The sequence below is a fragment of the Rousettus aegyptiacus genome, unplaced genomic scaffold (genome assembly GCF_014176215.1).
Source record: "Rousettus aegyptiacus isolate mRouAeg1 unplaced genomic scaffold, mRouAeg1.p scaffold_m13_p_5, whole genome shotgun sequence".
NCBI classification, from domain to species: Eukaryota; Metazoa; Chordata; class Mammalia; order Chiroptera; family Pteropodidae; genus Rousettus; species Rousettus aegyptiacus.
The window spans coordinates 3339814-3358116 of NW_023416308.1; the positions used below are offsets into that span (position 1 = coordinate 3339814).

At 41.3% G+C, this 18303-nt stretch overlaps 1 protein-coding gene across 5 annotated transcripts in view; it reads left to right on the plus strand.

The window, feature by feature from the left end:
• SBNO1 (strawberry notch homolog 1) overlaps positions 1-18303 on the plus strand; it is a 42716-nt gene that overhangs the window by 13320 nt on the left and 11093 nt on the right. For 4 of the 5 annotated variants that reach the window (XM_016153739.2, XM_016153740.2, XM_016153743.2 and 1 more), the window contains 19 exons: positions 2676-2772; positions 4175-4335; positions 5159-5292; positions 5485-5575; positions 6745-6906; positions 7790-7925; positions 8003-8108; positions 8243-8396; positions 8844-9026; positions 9583-9680; positions 10764-10915; positions 12430-12627; positions 13014-13181; positions 13280-13455; positions 13889-14020; positions 15443-15578; positions 16290-16402; positions 16492-16563; positions 17020-17119. In XM_016153739.2, the coding sequence (XP_016009225.1) occupies positions 2676-2772; positions 4175-4335; positions 5159-5292; positions 5485-5575; positions 6745-6906; positions 7790-7925; positions 8003-8108; positions 8243-8396; positions 8844-9026; positions 9583-9680; positions 10764-10915; positions 12430-12627; positions 13014-13181; positions 13280-13455; positions 13889-14020; positions 15443-15578; positions 16290-16402; positions 16492-16563; positions 17020-17119 (2569 nt within the window). The remainder of the gene's footprint in view (positions 1-2675; positions 2773-4174; positions 4336-5158; positions 5293-5484; positions 5576-6744; positions 6907-7789; positions 7926-8002; positions 8109-8242; positions 8397-8843; positions 9027-9582; positions 9681-10763; positions 10916-12429; positions 12628-13013; positions 13182-13279; positions 13456-13888; positions 14021-15442; positions 15579-16289; positions 16403-16491; positions 16564-17019; positions 17120-18303) is intronic. The other variant, XM_016153741.2, reaches the window with a different exon arrangement.

Consider the following 18303-nt stretch of genomic DNA (forward strand, 5'->3'; position numbering starts at 1 on the left):
TTATTGTGACCCTCATCAGGAAAAAAATGTGGAGTTAAGTATTTGGTAACTATGTTCATTTCAGGATTGAACCTAAATATATAGCTGTTTATGAGCTGTCAGACCATATAATGGTCTAGGTATGAGTAACTGTAACTTTTTTCCTACATTCTGGAAATGCTGGGTTCATTGAGTCAGTTGATTGTATGCATTTTTTTAAGAACCATACTGCACATAATACTGAGTGTGGGGTAGGTTTCTGTAAGAAGTGCCCCCGCTGCGTAGCATACGGTTTGGCAGCCAGGTGTTATCAGTAATAAAGTGGGGCAAAAGGTACCTTGCAGTGTGCAGAGCAGGGTTACGGGTTCGGAGGAAAATGGGCTCCCTGGCCTGTGAAGACCGTTCCGTGACGGAGGTGGAAAGGGGCTTGGGTGTGGCGTGTGGAGACACCTGGAGAGGGAGCTTAGAGCAGTAGTAGGCACAGAGGACTTGGTGATTGTCTGCTTAGGTGACATAAGTCAAGGTACCTGGCTTGTGGAAGAAATTGGAATGGTCGCTCTGGGCTCTGCGGAGGGTCCTGAGGTGTGTTTGAAGGACTTCGACACTGGGAATGGAGGGGCCTGTGTGCGATTCAGGACGAGCCGGGGTCGGGAAGAGGGAGATTGGGAGGTGTGTTAAGTGATCCAAAAGGGAATTAATAAGGGTTCGAACTTGATTAGAAAGTGTGGGGGGAGAAGGAAAAAAAGAAAGTGCGAGATGACTGTGCCTGACAACGTCAAAGGATGAACAGGACTTGGGGCTGGGATGCTTGGCGAGACGGCAGAGCAGCCTGCGTCCGAGGCCGTGGTGAGGACCAGGAGAACGGGCTGTCAGCGTCCCGTTTGCTTAATGGTTGTGCACCTGGAAAGCAAGAATATGCTTTTCTTCAAGAAATGTTCTTTGTAGTTAGTGCTGGGTCATGGTCCATCCCACGGTGGCCCGTAATGTGCCAAAGGCTCTTCGTTGGGCCAGCAGGTAAGAAGCGTGTAAGAGAGCGATAGCACATTAGTAGCCCCTGCACCAAAACCAGTTGACACATGTGCTTTGTTTGGCCTGCACAATATTTTAAAAAAATTTGTATCTTTGCCAACACAGAAAAATCTGGATTTCTAGGTTTTCTTAAAAAATAGGAGTACCTGACAACCGTGGGCCCGCATCCCCCATCTAGTAAAATGTGCCTGGAGCTGCGTAGAGACGGTCTACTTCGTGTGCGGGGCAGGCCTGGCCCCGGGACCAGTGTCCCTCTCTCCCATGTAGCTCAACCCTACTCTTGGTGGCAGTTGCCATCACATCCAGCTGCCTTAGAAATACTGCCTGTGTGGTACCTGGGTTTCATAAGCCCTTGGCATTACCAATTCACCCTCCAGTTATGCCCTTGGCGTGTGCGCGGTTTTGTTCTGGTGGGGGAAGATAAGGCGGAGGGGCTGCGGAGGAGGCTGGACACTTAGCATAGGTACATTCCTGTCTACAGGTGAGAGAAAAGGTGTGAAGGTGCAGATGGGAGGACTCAGGATTTGGTTTGCCCAGGGCTATACGAATAAACAGAATTGGGATTTATATGTTTCTTTGGCCACCCCATTTTGTCTCCAATTTCTGAAATAGGATTTCATTTCGGCATACTTTCTGAGGACGTTTTGGGGATTTTTTGGATTTTTTTCTGAGGACTCCATGGCTTGGTGTTGATAGGGTGTTTCTCTCCCACCTCCCTTTTCCTCCCACATTTACCGAGCATCTGAGCGCCATCATGTTCCGTTCTAGACTGAAGAAAAAGTAAAAGCAGAAGGAGAGCCCGCCCTCACCTTTCAGTGCTGCGTCATCCTTGGCTTTACCTGTAGGCTCCGACTGGGTTTCATTTCTCCTCGCTTCTCAGTGCGCTGGGTTGCACAGCTGCTTCTCACACTCTTCTTCAACAAGCACACGTTAACAGAGCTTTCCAGATGGTTTGACTGGTAGTGAGAAGAGGCTCGTTCAGGGTCTTCCTCTTTTCCTCTCCCTGCCTACCTCGCCCCTTTAAGGTTCCGTGGAGAAACGCAAGGGCGCATACGAATGTGGTGACCAGTTGCTCGGTTTGCCTGGGACGGTCTGGGCTTATTCCTGTTTTCCTGGCGAAGTTACTGACAGCTCCCCAGTGTACTGTCAGATAGATTGGCCAGGGTTTGGAGAGTAAATGATACGACATCCTCTATTGATAGTTATGATGTTTGAAGTAAATTCCCTTGTCCTTCAGAAGAACCTTTAAACTCCAGAGTTTCTGCCCATGAGGCTGTAGGATGTGCTGCTGGGACTCGTCTCTCTCTCTCCCCCCAAGCCCCTTCCTCCTCTTATTCCTGGAACTGGAGTGAAGAGTCAGGACTGAGGTTAGAGAGAGGCTGGGCATCGGGGTGGGCGGCAGGCAGTACTGAAGGGGAGAACAGTGGCTGGAAGGAGGTGCAGCCGCGCGGCGGCCCTTTTGCGTGTGAGGGGTGAGCGTGGGGCATGGCTTGTCTCCGCTCCTCATCGGACGAGCGGGGAAGCTGCAGAGTGTGATTCTGAGGCCGTAGAAGTGGTTTGTCGTGTTTCCAAGACCTCGTGGGGGTGTTCCTGCAGAAGAGTCGCGTGTGTTGGGTGGGCCTCCGGTCTCTGCGATTAGAATTGCTTACGTGCTCTCTGTGTTCCAGAAGGTTCCTGTTGTAAAGGAGGAAGATGAGCCAGAGGAAGAAGATGAAGAAGAGATGGGTCATGCGGAAACCTATGCAGAATACATGCCAATAAAATGTATGTCTTCGGGGTTTGTCGAGATAATGAAAGACTTGTGGGTTCCTCTTGAATTTAAGTAACTTTCCCGCACACGTCATTATCTGCTAGAAACCTACCAGTGTTGAGTGCCTCAGGATTCGACAAGTATGGGCTTCGTAATATTTTAAACTAAAACGTTTTTAAATACCTACATGAAAATTTTACTGAGGCTTTTATTTTTTTCCTACACAAATTTAGAACTTTGTTTTAGGTTGAAGTCTTAAAACCAAGAATAAAAGCTTGGGTTTTGCTTTGTTTCGTGTTAGTTTTGCTTATATCAGCAATGATTTTAAAATCATACAAAATTGTAGAGATATAATACATAGTCTTAGATTTACGTAGTTTATACAACTTAGCTAAAATCATAAAACTGGGAATTTTAAGATGTGCTGTTTGAATTTACTGGTTTACATTAACACCATTTCTGCCTTTTTTCCTATAACGACTATGGAAATTAATAATTCGTACCTTTTGTATAAAATTTTTTACTTTTTCATTACATAGGGATAATGAGATTTAAAAATATATGGGTGGAAATTGTCTTTTATATACTTCAGGTTTCTGTAAAAAGCCACTCATAATACCACTTAATGTAAAAATTTCTGTTTACCAACCATATGTGGACTCTAAAATGAACTTTAGATTGCGGTATCTGAAATATTATGTCCTTTCCTCCAATAATAGTTTTCACAAAAAAAAAAAAAAAATTGAAAGCTTATTGATGGCCCTTTAAACCAGAGGTAAGCAGAGTGAATCTGGATCACTGCCTGTCCTTATACATAAGGTTTCATTGGAACCCAGCAATGCGCATTGTTTTATTGGCTATGGCTGCTTTTTTACCCTGCTACAACAGCAGTGTTCAGTAGTTATAAAAGAGACCAGATGCCCCACAAAGCTGATATTTACTGTCAGACCATTTATAGAAAAAGTTTGCCGACCGCTATGTTAAATTATATTCACATTATACATTTTGGGAAATTGGTTGCTGTTTAATTTTATAGCTAAGATTTATTTTGCAATATCTTTCAAGATAAAATTATATTGCAAACTTTTTTCACTGAAGTGAATGATTCATTCAGATAAATTGAATCTAGGATTATGTTCTGTTACTACTAGAGAATCTGGTGGTATGCACTAAGTGGGTATTTTTCTGAATCTTTTTAATCAGCAAGTCTCTAAAGCATAAGTAGTTGATTAAATAGATCATTCTAGTCAGATCTAAACAGTACATTACCATCAGTTGATGACTTTTTCTAGAATCCTGGAGTTTCTAGTTACTCATTTACTTACATTTTCTCTGTCGTGAGAATAATGTAATATAAAACTAGAAGTGTTATTACCTAGAATAATTAAAATGAAATATTTTTAAATTTTCATTTAGTGAAAATCGGCCTCCGTCACCCAGATGCCGTAGTGGAAACTAGTTCCTTATCCAGCGTCACTCCTCCTGATGTTTGGTACAAAACATCCATTTCTGAAGAGACCATTGATAATGGCTGGTTATCAGCGTTACAGCTTGAGGCGATCACATATGCCGCCCAGGTGAGCAGTGGCATTTTCTAACTGTGTGCTTTATCTTTCAGTCTTAGTCCATATAATTGTTTTAGTCGAAAGGGAAATTTTCCTTGCATGAAAGACTTGAGATTGTGCTTTTTCTAGAAGTTTTATGTGTTAGAAAATTCAACAGGGGTAGCATGGATGTGGGAGTACGTTGCTAGTGTAAATGACAAAACGTCGTAACCTTTTGGAATCGTTAGGAATGTGTATTAAAAATACAAATCCACGCATCCTTTGACCTAAATTTCGTTGCTGGGGATCTGTCCCACAGAACTGTTAGGTGAGAATGAACAAACGCACGCACGCACGCACGCACAGCTGTTTGTTGCAGCTTTTTCACCCAGTGGCTGAAAGCTGGAAAAGCCGCGAAGGCCCGCACCCTTGGCGTGACGGAGTGAACTGCGGCGTTCCTGCGCAGGTGCTGTGCTGGCTTTCCAACTGCGAGTGAGCGTTAGGCCAGTTGTTTTCCAAGGATTTTTGTCATTCTCTGTCTTTGTAAAATAAGTAACAGCCAGACAGCCGACCATCCCTCACGTTTACGTGTGAGGTGAAAGTTTGTATTCGGTTGTGCCAGTGTCGAAAGAGCTATGGGAGAGTGCTCGTCAACTTAGAATTTTAGTCACGCGGTACAGGGGAGGGTAGCAAGATCGAAGGTATGTTAAATACAAAGAAAGTATGCGTACTAAGCCAAACTGAGCAGCATGTATATAAACGTAGGTCATGTTAGCACAGACCTAAAACAACAGGAAAGACCCATCACCTGACTAGCGAAAGGAGAAGATTAATTGCCACCTTTTTTCGCCCCCAGCAACATGAAACCTTCCTACCCAATGGAGACCGCGCTGGCTTCTTAATAGGCGACGGTGCTGGTGTAGGAAAAGGAAGGACGATAGCAGGAGTCATCTACGAAAATTATTTGTTGAGCAGAAAAAGAGCGCTGTGGTGAGTGTCGGAGACCCGCTGCGAGGCCTTCGTGCCGAGGTTGCTTAGCGTGTGGCCTGGGCTTTAGGGAGGAGGCGGTGTGTGTTCGAAGTCTCGAGGCCTAGTTTTATTTATCCCTCAATACTGCCCGAGTGATGGAATTTGCATTTAACTTGTGTTTTTCTTTTTTCTTTCTTTTGTTGTGTGTGGCAGGTTTAGTGTTTCAAATGATTTAAAATACGATGCCGAAAGAGATTTGAGGGATATTGGAGCAAAAAACATTTTGGTCCATTCATTAAATAAGGTATGAAAGTTTCTTGTTCCGTTGGTCATTCAGTAAATATTTACTCATCTGCGAGATGAGAATAATAAGTTTCTATTTCTTATGACTGTTACATGAGTTATGTCACAGAAAGTCTAGTGAGTGCTAGCCATTGTTGCTTTGCAGGTTACTGTGTGTCACATACTGTGACAGGTAGGGTTATGTAGTGACAGACAAAAAATAGGTGTTGTCTCTGTTGTCACGGAGTTTATTTTCCCAGTCTTCAGTGTTGTTTTTGTCTTTGTTTCTGAAGTAACTTTACATGGGTGAAACTCACAAAACCATAAGGGAGCAGTGTCGTCAAGCTGGGGACAGGCGGTGTGCCCATCGTAGCCTGTCGCGTTGTGGTTCAGAGACATCCGGTGGACTTGTCTACCTGCCCTGTGTCTGCGTTAAGACACAGCTGTCAAGTGGAAGAAAACACGCCTTGGTGTCTACAGCACAGTTTAATGTGATTAGAATCTTAATGCTCATTTTTAGTAAATCTCGGTTGTCCTCCAGCTGTGCTCCAGTGGCTGGAGTTCCACGGGTGGAATAGACAAGCCTGTTTCCAGCTCAGGCCTCCCTCCCTCTAGCCCTTTCAGACGAAGTAGGCAGCAGTCTTTTCCACGTGACTCCTGAGCTGGGTCAGTGTCGCCTGGCACACCAGGGCTGTTTGGGTGGGCAGGTCAAGTACTGTGGCTCGAGTGACTACTAACTGTTCAGAAAAAACACGTAACTGACATCGAGAATCTTTTTGAATTCCGAGTCAATGTAATTGAAGAAGGGCACATAATTACTCATCGTAATTTTTATATTTTCCTCAAAACAATTACAGTGCTTTGCATATAATAAGTACACAGTGAATATTCGTAGAATGGATATTGTGATTTTTGTAGGGGAGATTGATTTGTGATATTTTTTTGGTGATGGACATTTTTGAGACTTTGAAAACTGGATCCTTGAACCATAAAGTTGTATTGTATGTGTACATGTGCGTGCCTGCCTCGTGTGTGTCTGTACAGGACATTTTGTGTGTGACCTTAGGAGGTCCTTGACTTCCCTAAAGCCCATCAGGGACTGTTGGTTTCCTGCTGTAGAAGTCTGGGAGGGATAAGTGTTTCAGAGAGGAAAAATGTACGTTTACTAAATTTTTCTTTTTTCTTTTTTAGTTTAAGTATGGAAAAATTTCTTCCAAACACAATGGGAGTGTGAAAAAGGGTGTTATTTTTGCTACCTATTCTTCCCTTATTGGCGAAAGTCAGTCCGGCGGGAAATACAAAACCAGGTTAAAGCAGCTTCTGCATTGGTGCGGCGACGACTTCGATGGAGTGGTATCCTTTGTAGCAGACATTTTTGTGTCTTTTGTGATGCAATAGTTAACGTAAGGGTAAACCTCTGGAAAACAGGAATATTGAGATTAAAAAAATGAATTGCTGGGACGACAGCTTAAACGATGACACAGAACGTCCGTGGGGATCAGAAAGTCGATTCTATTTGTTGCTGTCGCGTAGGAGGGTGGCGTTTGAGGTTCCTGGTGTAGGAGCATGGCGCTGGGTGTGGGGAACGCCGAACGCTGTGCTTCCCTCCTGGGGCTTCACGTTGCACATTTACCTAGTGAAGTGTCTGAGACGACTGAGGGGGGAAAACTGCCGACCTGGTGATTTCTACACCTGTTGGCTCGCACACACCTTACGATCCTGCATGGGGAGCACCGGTATTCGAAATGCTGATCAAGCTGTTTACTAGTCGTGCTGCTACTAACAAAATTTGCCAAAGTTATCTGGTGGTGGACATCCTTGCTGCAGTGGATCCTTTTCTCCATTCTAATTAAGAATTAAATACCCGGTTAAGATAAATACTGAATTCGGTGGTGCCTCTGAGACTTGAGGGTGCGGGGGTAAAATCAAGGAGAGGCATAGGAGGGCTTCGTTTATGTTTGTAATCTTCATGGAAAAGAAAGATCCGAAGCAAATATGGCAAAGTGTTAAGGTTTGACAAAGCAGGATGATAGGTGTGTGGGCGTTAGCAAAAAAAGTTAACGCCTAGGTTTTATTATCAGCGTTTTTTTCCTGATGATCTTGAATTTTACCCAAGGGCCACCGCTCCAGAAATCTTGGGGGTTTATCACAGTCTCGGGAAACAAAAGTTTAACTTCTTGAAAGATTGGGGACACGTGCTGCCGATGAGATGTGTTCCTTAATTCATTTCTTACAGATAGTGTTTGATGAATGTCATAAAGCAAAAAACTTATGTCCTGTTGGTTCTTCAAAACCAACCAAGACAGGCTTAGCAGTTTTAGAGCTTCAGAACAAATTGCCAAAAGCCAGAGTTGTCTATGCTAGTGCCACTGGTGAGTAGTTATTTATTTAGAAACAGATGCGTAGGTTATTTTTTCAGTTATAGCATGACTTATTCCGGGTTTTTCAGGTGCTTCTGAACCACGAAACATGGCCTATATGAACCGTCTCGGAATATGGGGTGAGGGAACTCCATTTCGAGAATTCAGTGATTTTATTCAAGCAGTAGAACGGAGGTAATGCAGCTTACAGTATGCGTGTTTGTTCTCGGTAGCAATCTAAAAGATGTATTATTCCTAAAACTTCTTTCACGCATGTTAACGCCCTACTATATTTAATGATAGTTACTGTGTGTTTTAATTTTATTCAGAGGTGTTGGTGCCATGGAAATAGTTGCTATGGATATGAAGCTTAGAGGAATGTACATTGCTCGACAGCTGAGCTTTACTGGAGTGACCTTCAAAATTGAGGAAGTTCTTCTTTCTCAGAGCTATGTAAAAATGTATAACAAAGCAGTCAAGCTGGTGAGGATTTTTTTCTTAATTCATAGTATTTTTAAGGCACCTGGTAACGTTTGCTAGTCACTTTTGTTCATTGTGCAGGTCAGACCTCAAGAGTGTCTATCCGTTATAAAACAACAGATAAATCACCAGATCCTTATTTTCCTAAAATGTCAAGCCTTCTCTTTGCTAATTTATTATTTAAAAAAAACAGCTATTTATTTTAGTTGCACGGTTCCAAAAATCACAACATAACTATTTCCTAAAATGACCGCATTAGTTAATAAGAATTTTAGGACAACTCTAGGTGAGCATCCTAAAGAACATGTTTAGAGAGTCCCAGGTTTACTGAATGTGCTTTATTAAGTTAATATTAAATGTGCTTAACATTATTTTGATTGAATTAGTCATTTAAAAGTAGTTTACACTCCAAAAGACGAAATACCTAAACTTTCGATCGTGTGTCTTCAGTGGGTCATTGCCAGAGAGCGATTTCAGCAAGCTGCAGATCTGATCGATGCCGAGCAAAGAATGAAGAAGTCCATGTGGGGTCAGTTCTGGTCTGCTCACCAGAGGTTTTTCAAGTACTTGTGCATAGCATCCAAAGTTAAAAGGGTCGTGCAGCTGGCTCGGGAAGAAATCAAGAATGGAAAGGTAAGTTGGACAGCGTGTTAAATGACTGATCCTTTGGTTATATATTCTTTAAAGTCTTTTGGGTGTTGAGGTTTTCTACTTGTAAAGCCTGCTCTTTCTAAATGATTGTTGTAAAAGTATGAATGTAGTTAAGACTTTAAAAAAAATATGTTTTTTAAAGTAATAAAGGTAATGCCTGGTTACAAAGAATTTAGATAGCTCAAAAATGTGTTAAAAATAATAATCGTGACTATGATCTGGTCATCCGTAGGTATAACCACTGATAACATGTGGATGTGTATTGCCTTAAGGTTTGTTTTTCTTTCTGCTGATACATGTCTTCTTAGAGCACAGAGAGCTCAGGCAGGGGCTTCAGTTGTGTCCGCTGCTATGATCCTGTTTCCTAGCTACATTTTTTAGACATAGCATGTCTCAAATGTATGTAGATTTTAAAAATGAGCACACACGTACAGTAATGGGTCATTCTTTTTTGAAATCTTTTTTATTAAATATTTAAAATGTCTTAAATCACATGCATGTTTCTATTTATAATTAATATGTTTTCTTTTTTCTGCAGTGTGTGGTAATTGGTCTGCAGTCTACAGGAGAAGCTAGAACATTAGAAGCCTTGGAAGAGGGCGGGGGAGAATTGAATGATTTTGTCTCAACTGCCAAGTAATGTTTTTGGTTTTGTGTTTTTACTTAGATTAATTTAAATGTTAGAATTCCATAGAGGCAAAATTTTTGATAGACCTGTGTCATCTTTTAAAGTTTTTCTGATCTTAGCTTTTGTTATTCTGTGTGTGTCTATGGGAAACAGTAACCAAAATGCTGAAATGTTAAGCATTTTGAGAATATCATGCCCAGTATTTGGACTACAGAAAGAGCTCGATTTTTGTTTGTCTTGTACATCTTGGAAATCTGTGACAGCTTGGTTTAGTTTCAGTTTTAGTTTCACCTTTGTGTATTTTGAAATTACAGTTTCAGTAAGCGTATAAGCAATAAATATAGTTTGCCCCAGTTTCGTAAGCTCTGATGCAAGTAGTCATGAAATATTTTTTTAAAGTTTTAAAAAATATTTTAGGCATTGTTTTTCTTTCTTTTCTTTCTTTTTTTCTTTTTCTTTCTTTTTTTTTTTTTTTTTTTTTTTTGCCTAACCTGCCAATTCTGAGTGGTAGTAGAATTACCAGAATAACCTTTGCCACCATGCTGTTTCTTGCCCAAGAGACAGTATGGTGGCAAAGGTTATTTTGCTCCTTTTAAGATGGATATAAATAAAAACTGCTTTTAAAAGCAAAACATGCTCCTGCTAATCTGTGTTCTTCTGTACTTGTGTGTCTGGTAATGCCCCGTCTGCAATGGTACCACTAGCCACATGTGGCTACTGAGCAGGTGACATGGCCAGTCCAAATTAAGATGGGCTGAGACTTAGGAAAAATATGTAAAACAGTTCATCAATTGATTATATATTGAAGCGATATAGTGAGTTAAATAGAATATTAAAATTAGTTTCTTCAGTTTTCTTTTACGTTTTATTGTAGCTACTAGAAAGTAAAAATTGCATTTTTTTTTGACTTAGCTTGCATTATATTGCACTTAGGCAGCCTTGGCCTAGAATATTAAAACTCATTTGAGCTTGATTATAAATGTTTCATAAGATTAAACAAAGTATATCCATTTTTAAGAAGTATCTTTAGTAAGACTTCATGTAATATTTTGCAAATTGAACGGCTCATTGTCACTCTCTCTCTCCTGCAGAGGAGTGTTGCAGTCACTTATTGAAAAACACTTCCCTGCTCCAGACAGGAAAAAACTCTATAGTTTGCTGGGAATCGATTTGACAGCTCCAAGTAACAACAGTTCACCAAGAGATAGTCCTTGTAAAGAAAATAAAATAAAGAAGCGGAAAGGTGGGTATTTTCTTATAATGATATTCAGACGTATAAACTTGAGCATGTGGAAGCAGATATATTTTGGGATTTAACTGCCTTCCTTGAATTGGCAAGTGGGAGCATATTTTCACTGTTGCTCATGTAGTTTTGGATGTACGAGAAACCCCATTTTACATTAGGGCTTGAGCGGTTTGGCTGGTGCTGGGCACTGGTACACACTGGCCATACGAGGAACCCATGCCAAAGCAGGTCTTAGTGTTGTAGTTTTATAGACAGGAAACTAAGGCACGGAAAGGTTAAGAGGTTGAGGAATTTCCTCAGATTCGCACAGCAGGTGGGTGTGTGAGCCCTTCCATGGCGCTGTGCTCGGTAAGCTGCTGGACTCTCAGGCTGCCTTCTCAGGCTCTGTCTACATGGTGATGATAACTTCTTATAGCACGAAGACTTAATGCTGTGTGTTGTAAATGCCACGCCTGACACTTTAACTCCCTTTCATTTATTCTAAGAAATACATTTTTTAATATTTTTAACGTGCCTGAAAATGAGTTGGTTATTTTAGTGTGTTTGGCAATATTTTTTATTTTAGTGACAAGTTAGTAATGGTGTGTCTCAGAATCAGTGCCATCTTAAATATGGGAACTTTTTAATGTTTTTAGTTTTGATTGGTTTGTTCCAGGTATCTTTTTTGAATGTATTCACTAATCCAGATCAGCACCTTGTTTGGCTTTTAAAAATGAAGTATTAGAGATCATTTATCTTACAGTACAGTTTATCTTATAGTACAGTTGACCCTTGAACAACACGGGGCTTAGGGGTACTGGCCCCTCACACAGTTGAAAATCTGTACAACTTTTGACTCCCCCCCCCCCCCAAACTACTGATAGCCCACTCTGGAGCTTCCGGAAGCCTTACAGATAGCATAAACAGTTAACACAATTTTGTATGTTACATGTATGGTATGCCACATTCTTACATGAACTAAGGTAGAGAAAGAAAATGTTAAAATCGTACAGAAAAGAAAATACATTTTCGGTGTTTATTGGAAAAAAAATCTTTGTAAAAGTGGACCTGCACAGTTCACACCCGTGTTGTTCAGGGGTCAGCTGTGTTGTGTATTTAAATATTCTATAAAACTATGATGACGAGGCCTCACCTCAACCTGATACACAACTAAATTTTGATGATGCCAGAGGTTCCATTTTATCTCTGTTGTCCAGAATTTATTTTCATACTTGAGCACTTGGAGGCAATCTTGAGTTTGTACTTACGTATCTAGTTTCTTCTTAAGAATAATTGAACATAACCTGATTTCTTATCTGAGTCCAAAAGGTTAGTGCTTGTTTGTGAATTTTCTGGTTTTTTATGTTTTAAATTTATCCAGATTCTTTGTCCATGAATTTTATTTGTTTTTACACTTAGTAAATGCTTTTCTTGTACAGTTTTCATTTGAATTAACTTGTGAACGAGAGTGTAATTTCCTGGAGTTTTATAACAGTGTGTTGGGCTGACTCTTGTTTGGGGTTTGAGGGTAGGTGAAGAAATAACTCGAGAAGCCAAAAAAGCACGAAAAGTAGGTGGCCTTACCGGTAGCAGTTCTGATGACAGTGGAAGTGAGTCTGATGCCTCTGATAACGAAGAAAGCGACTATGAGAGCTCTAAAAACATGAGTTCTGGGGATGACGACGACTTCAACCCATTTAGAGACGAGTCAAGTGAGGATGATGAAGACGGTGAGTTCCTGACCATGTTCAGCGTCAACAAAAAGACAGTTACAGCTTTGTATTTTAAATGGGATATTGTATTAAAACCTTTTTTCCTGTGAAGTACAGGACAAATCATCCCACAGAGTTTAGATTTGCTTGGTGGAGGGCTCCAAGCTCGTCTGCCTTCCGTTCAGCTCATATATGTGGGGTGACTACCTCAGTCTTGTGCAGTTATTTTTAACCTCAAACCATGAACTTGTGCCTCATGGTGTATGGATAAACTGGACCACTGTGGTTGGTGATCATTTACAAGTTATCAGTTAACAATACAAAAAAATTCAAGGTTTTCCTTTGAAGCTTCTGTACTTGTTTTAACACAAATGATTTGACTTAATCTTTCCTTAACTTTTCAGATCCCTGGCTAATCAGAAAAGACCACAAGAAAAACAAAGATAAAAAAAGAAAGAAAAGTATAGATCCAGATTCTATTCAAAGTGCCTTATTAGCATCAGGTCTCGGATCAAAGCGGCCGAGTTTTTCCTCTACACCAGTTATTTCGCCTGCTCCTAACAGCGCACCAGGTATCCCCGTGGAAGCTTGCTTTGTCTGTGGAATGTGCTTTTGAACAAAACAGGTGTTTAAACTTTGTACTGACTTTTAACAAATGCACTTTATCTAGCTAACAGCAACACCAACAGTAACAGTAGCCTTATCACAAGTCAGGATGCCGTGGAGAGGGCCCAGCAGATGAAGAAAGACCTGCTGGATAAACTAGAAAAATTAGCTGAAGACCTCCCTCCTAATACCCTGGATGAACTTATTGATGAACTTGGTGGCCCTGAGAATGTTGCCGAGGTAAATATGACTCGATCATGGCGCTCCCGGTAATTTTTTGTCACTTGTTCAACCCTGTAGAATGAGTGATATTTTGGGTATTGTCACATAATCTTATTTGCTCCTGAGGTCTTAGAACCCTGTTCTCTAGCTCTCATCCTAGAGCCAGTATGAAATGTCCACCCCCAAGACACCGATCTGTCTGTTAACGTACCATCAAGCAGTAGCTTTTTGTGGTCATCGCCATGCGTCTTTTCCCACTGGAATTGGAACTTTTCAAAATCAGGGACTGTGTCACAATGTTCTCTTTGCCACAGTGCCTGGTGCAGCATCGGCTGCGCAGTACAGTTGGCGTCTTCATCCCCTTCGTCTCACACTGAGACACTCTCATGGAGTCGTCCCAAGGACCCGAGTCAGGTGCCTTAATTACAAGCAACACTGTTTGGCTTTGCAGATGACTGGCCGCAAGGGGAGGGTCGTAAGCAACGATGATGGAAGCATATCTTATGAGTCAAGATCTGAACTTGACGTCCCTGTGGAAATACTAAATATCACGGAAAAACAAAGGTTTATGGATGGAGATAAGGTACGTTTTTCTGGGATGCAGTTTAATGGTGAGAATACCGCCCCATACATTTAGACATTTAGTTTAATCTTTATTAGGTTTTTTTCTTTAGAATAAATTATGTTGAATGTTGTTGTTCTACATTTTTAATAATTGCAAATAATCACTAAACATTCTGCATGTTTTATTTTCTCATAAATTGTAATAATTGTTTTTTATGTTGTGGACAGAACTAGATGTGGCTCTTAATGGCTGTGGAGGCTTTTGAAATCTTTAATCGGAATACTAAAATGCTGTGTTCTCTATGGTCATCTTAGTGGCACTATATCTAATGTCACACGGTAGGGCCAGTTCAGTTTTGAACCTAGAAATACGTCAGGTGTGCCCAGATGACTAGTGTGCTCTGGTTTTGCTGTTTCTGTCGTTGCTGTGCCTTGTTGCATTAGGATGGTCTACTCCGAACAGCTGGTGGATTGAACTTGCATCTGACCTCTGGAGAGACCTTGGTTGTCTCCAGAGGCTGTGTCTTTCTGTAGGCTCTTACTGTTAAGTAAACTTCATCAGTTATGAGATTGTTGGATCACTTTTTCCTCTGTCAAGGTGGAATTGCGATAAGTATTTGCTGATGAGATTGCTGAAAAGTACGTAGCCCCACGCAACCACCTCCCTTAATCTAAAAAGGGTAGAATAAAATCTCATCTCTTTACCCCATTTTGCATTAGATCTCAATGGATTTATCTGTTTTGCAATTAGAAGATAGGTGATAGTTACCACTGTCAAAGTTGTCTTTCAGATATATTGAAAAGCTCATGTTACACATTTTAAAGATTGTAGGTAGAGGTAATATCAGTTATTTTATATACTTAGTTCATGAATTTAGGCCCATACATGTTAGGAATTGTATTAGTTGGAATCTGATTGGCTGGGAGGTGACAGGAGATCCAAAATCATATTGACTTGAGCAAGGCGGGCGTTTATTTTCCCATGTACACTTGTTCCATGCGTGGACGGCCAGGGCTGGCATGGCCCCTTGAATAGCAGGCCTCTTCTGCTGTGTTCCTTTAATGTGCGGGCCTCCACTCCCAGGTTACCTCCACGTGAGACAGCCGTTTCACATCGACCCATTACACTTCCACATTCCAGCCAGCAGAGGAGAAAAGAGAAGGACATGTTTCCAACTTCTAAGGACAATACCTAGACGCTGGTCACATCACCTACAACCTGCAGGCCAGAGTGTGCCCACGCTTGGCTGCAGGGACACTGGGAATGCAGCCTTGATTCTGGACAGCCATGTCACCGGCTAAAATTGGGGGTTCTGTAACCTAGGAAGAAGGGGAGAATAGGCATCGGTGGACCCCCAGTAGTCTGCCTGAGGACCATAGGTTTCTACCCTGCTTGGCTTTGTGCAGAGATGACCTTTCCCCCCCTTAACTTTTTATACAGAACATCGCTATCATCTCAGAAGCTGCCAGCTCAGGTATTTCATTACAAGCAGACCGGAGGGCTAAAAATCAAAGGCGAAGAGTTCACATGACTTTGGAATTGCCATGGAGCGCCGATAGAGCGATTCAGCAATTCGGTAAGTTGTACACTGAATTTCACTGGGGAAATATGTACACATCAGAACCTGTGTTTAACGTCAGACAGCTTAAAACTCAACGTGTGTAGATTTTGGAGGTGTTTGTGTATTGCGTATGCCTTAAAATAGTACGTCATGAATTCGTGCCTATTTTAGGAGACGTGAAAGATCTGCAGTGGGATTTCCTGGGGTTCATTGCATCAAATCCAAGGGCAGGGCTCATCGGGGTGTCTGCATTATGGACCTTCGGACGTAGACGGTTCGTGTCAGAGCACCTGCCACTTGGGGTTCTTTTCAACCCTCGGTGGTTTAACCAAGGGCACATCGCTCCTCTCTTCTCTTCTTATTCATGTCCCCGTTATTTGGAAATTTTAAAAAACAATTCTGGGTGAATCCAGAGCAGGTGTGCATCAGCAACATCGTCGTCAGCCAGACCGGAGCGGCGGGAGTCACGTGCTTATCCGTTCACAGTTGCGTGGCAGTTTTTGTTCCCTTGTAAGGGGAGATATTGTTCTGAATATGGCTGTTGTTCATTCAAGTCATTGTTTTGATTTCGTACCTTTCGGGGAGTTATGGTAATATTTACATTCTTTAATTTTCCTCTTGTTTGAGGGTTTCTGGAAACCAGCTTAGTGTTGAATGCTAGGAACAGATCTCAGAATACTCTGTATGTAGTGAACACAACCCAATTTGTTTCTGATGTCGTTTCAGGACGGACTCATAGATCAAACCAAGTTACTGCTCCCGAATATGTCTTCCTGATTTCTGAATTGGCAGGAGAACAAAGATTTGCATCTATTGTTGCCAAAAGACTCGAGAGTTTGGTAAGTTTTTGAGTTGTATAGATGCATGTAAAAGAAGGTATGTGTTATCTGCCTTCCGTTCCCTGACTGGAAATTTTATGTTTTGATAGGGGGCACTGACACATGGCGATAGACGAGCGACGGAATCTAGAGATCTGAGCAGGTTCAACTTCGATAATAAGGTGCGTTTCCGCTTCCAGTCGCCCCGCGAACTCGTGGTGTCTGTCGTGAACAAAAGTGAAAGCGGTTACAGTTTAAACCTTTAAAACTGCCTCTTATGGTTTTGTTGTAAAACCATTGTTTCCTGTAAGACAGGCTTCCACATACCAGTTAGATCTTTAGTGATCAACTCTGCAGTGCAGTCATTCTCTTGTTCCTTTTGGGAAAAATATAATTTATACTTGTGAGTGAATCAAGTGTGATACCCCAGAAGTAAAGGAAGTTATTTTTTAATGGAATGCCTGCTGTGTGTAAAGGTGTGAACTAGATACTGGGCGATATAAAATACATACAAAGACAATTTAGTCATGCTATTTTTGAATCTTTGGTACAGTAAATGTTTATAGAACTCAATGGGTCATGTGATTGAAGAGCATTCAAATACTGAAACTGGTTAATTGTTGTCATTTTTATTACAGTATGGAAGAAATGCTTTAGAAATTGTCATGAAATCTATTGTAAACTTAGATTCTCCTATGGTATCGCCACCTCCAGACTACCCTGGAGAATTCTTTAAAGGTAATTTTTTAAAATAAGCGTAACAGAGGGAAGTGAGTACCAACAGGAGGTACTAAAGCCTGTTGTGACGTGCATTGTTGTTTTTAGACTTCTTTGGACATAAATTGCTCAAAAGTTAGAAATTGAAGGTTCTCAGACACCTAAGTTGACCAATTATGATAAAGCATTAGGTTTATTAAATTTCATTCAAATCAAGTGCTTTTGCTCTTGACAGCTTATTACGTGTTATTACTGGATTAATAGAGGACAATGGTTTTGTTAGATTAAGATCGCTATGCCAAATAGCTTTTAAAATTTAATTTTGAAGTTAAAGTACCTAGGTAAAAACCTGTGGAGGTCGGCAGGGGTGTAAGTGCAACAAAATTAGCCGTGTGTTAACAGTCGTTAAAACTGGGTTATGAGCACCCGTATGATTATAGAATACTTTTTACATTTGTATGCGTTTGGAAATTTCCACGTTAAAAAAAGGAAGTTCTAGGTAGTAGTATGGAAATTTTTTGACCTATCCTGCAAATCTGTAGAGTATACTTTACCCCATAACTGTAAGTAGTCTAGGTGATTTTAGTAGCTCAGGAAACTATGAAAATATTTTGGGAAATAAGTAGATGTCAGATATTTGAAATATCGTTGTTGAGTTAGCATTTCTCACTAGGAAGTCCTTCCCAGTCGTTTAGTTGGTGGCAGTCCATGTTGACATGCCTGGCAGGGTGCTTAGCATCACTGAGGGCATTTACCACCAACAACAAAAACAAAGCCTTGGCCCTGTTCCTCCCTCCTTTCTTTCTCCCTCTCTCCCTTTCTCCCTCCCTCCCCCTCCCTCCTTCCCTCTCTCTCTCTCTCTCTCTCTCTCTCTCTCTGTCTCTGTCTCTGTCTCTCTGTCTTTCTCTCTCTCTGTCTCCATCTCTGGTGTTGCTTTTTTTTTTGGTCATTGGAAGTAGTGGCAAAAACAACTTCCCAATTTATTCCTAAATTTTTGAAAGTGCATGTCAGTCATCTTAAGTAATGAATCTAAAAGTGCGTAATGAAGAGCCAGTCCCCTCCCTTTAACTTCCGCCCGCCGAGGTCACAGATGTTAACAACCTGAACCTGGGCAGCTTCCAGCATCTTTTCTCTGTGTTCGTCTAGACACAGAGCTTTTCCTTCACATGTCAGTAATGTTACTTGCCGTGTACTTTTCTCAGTAC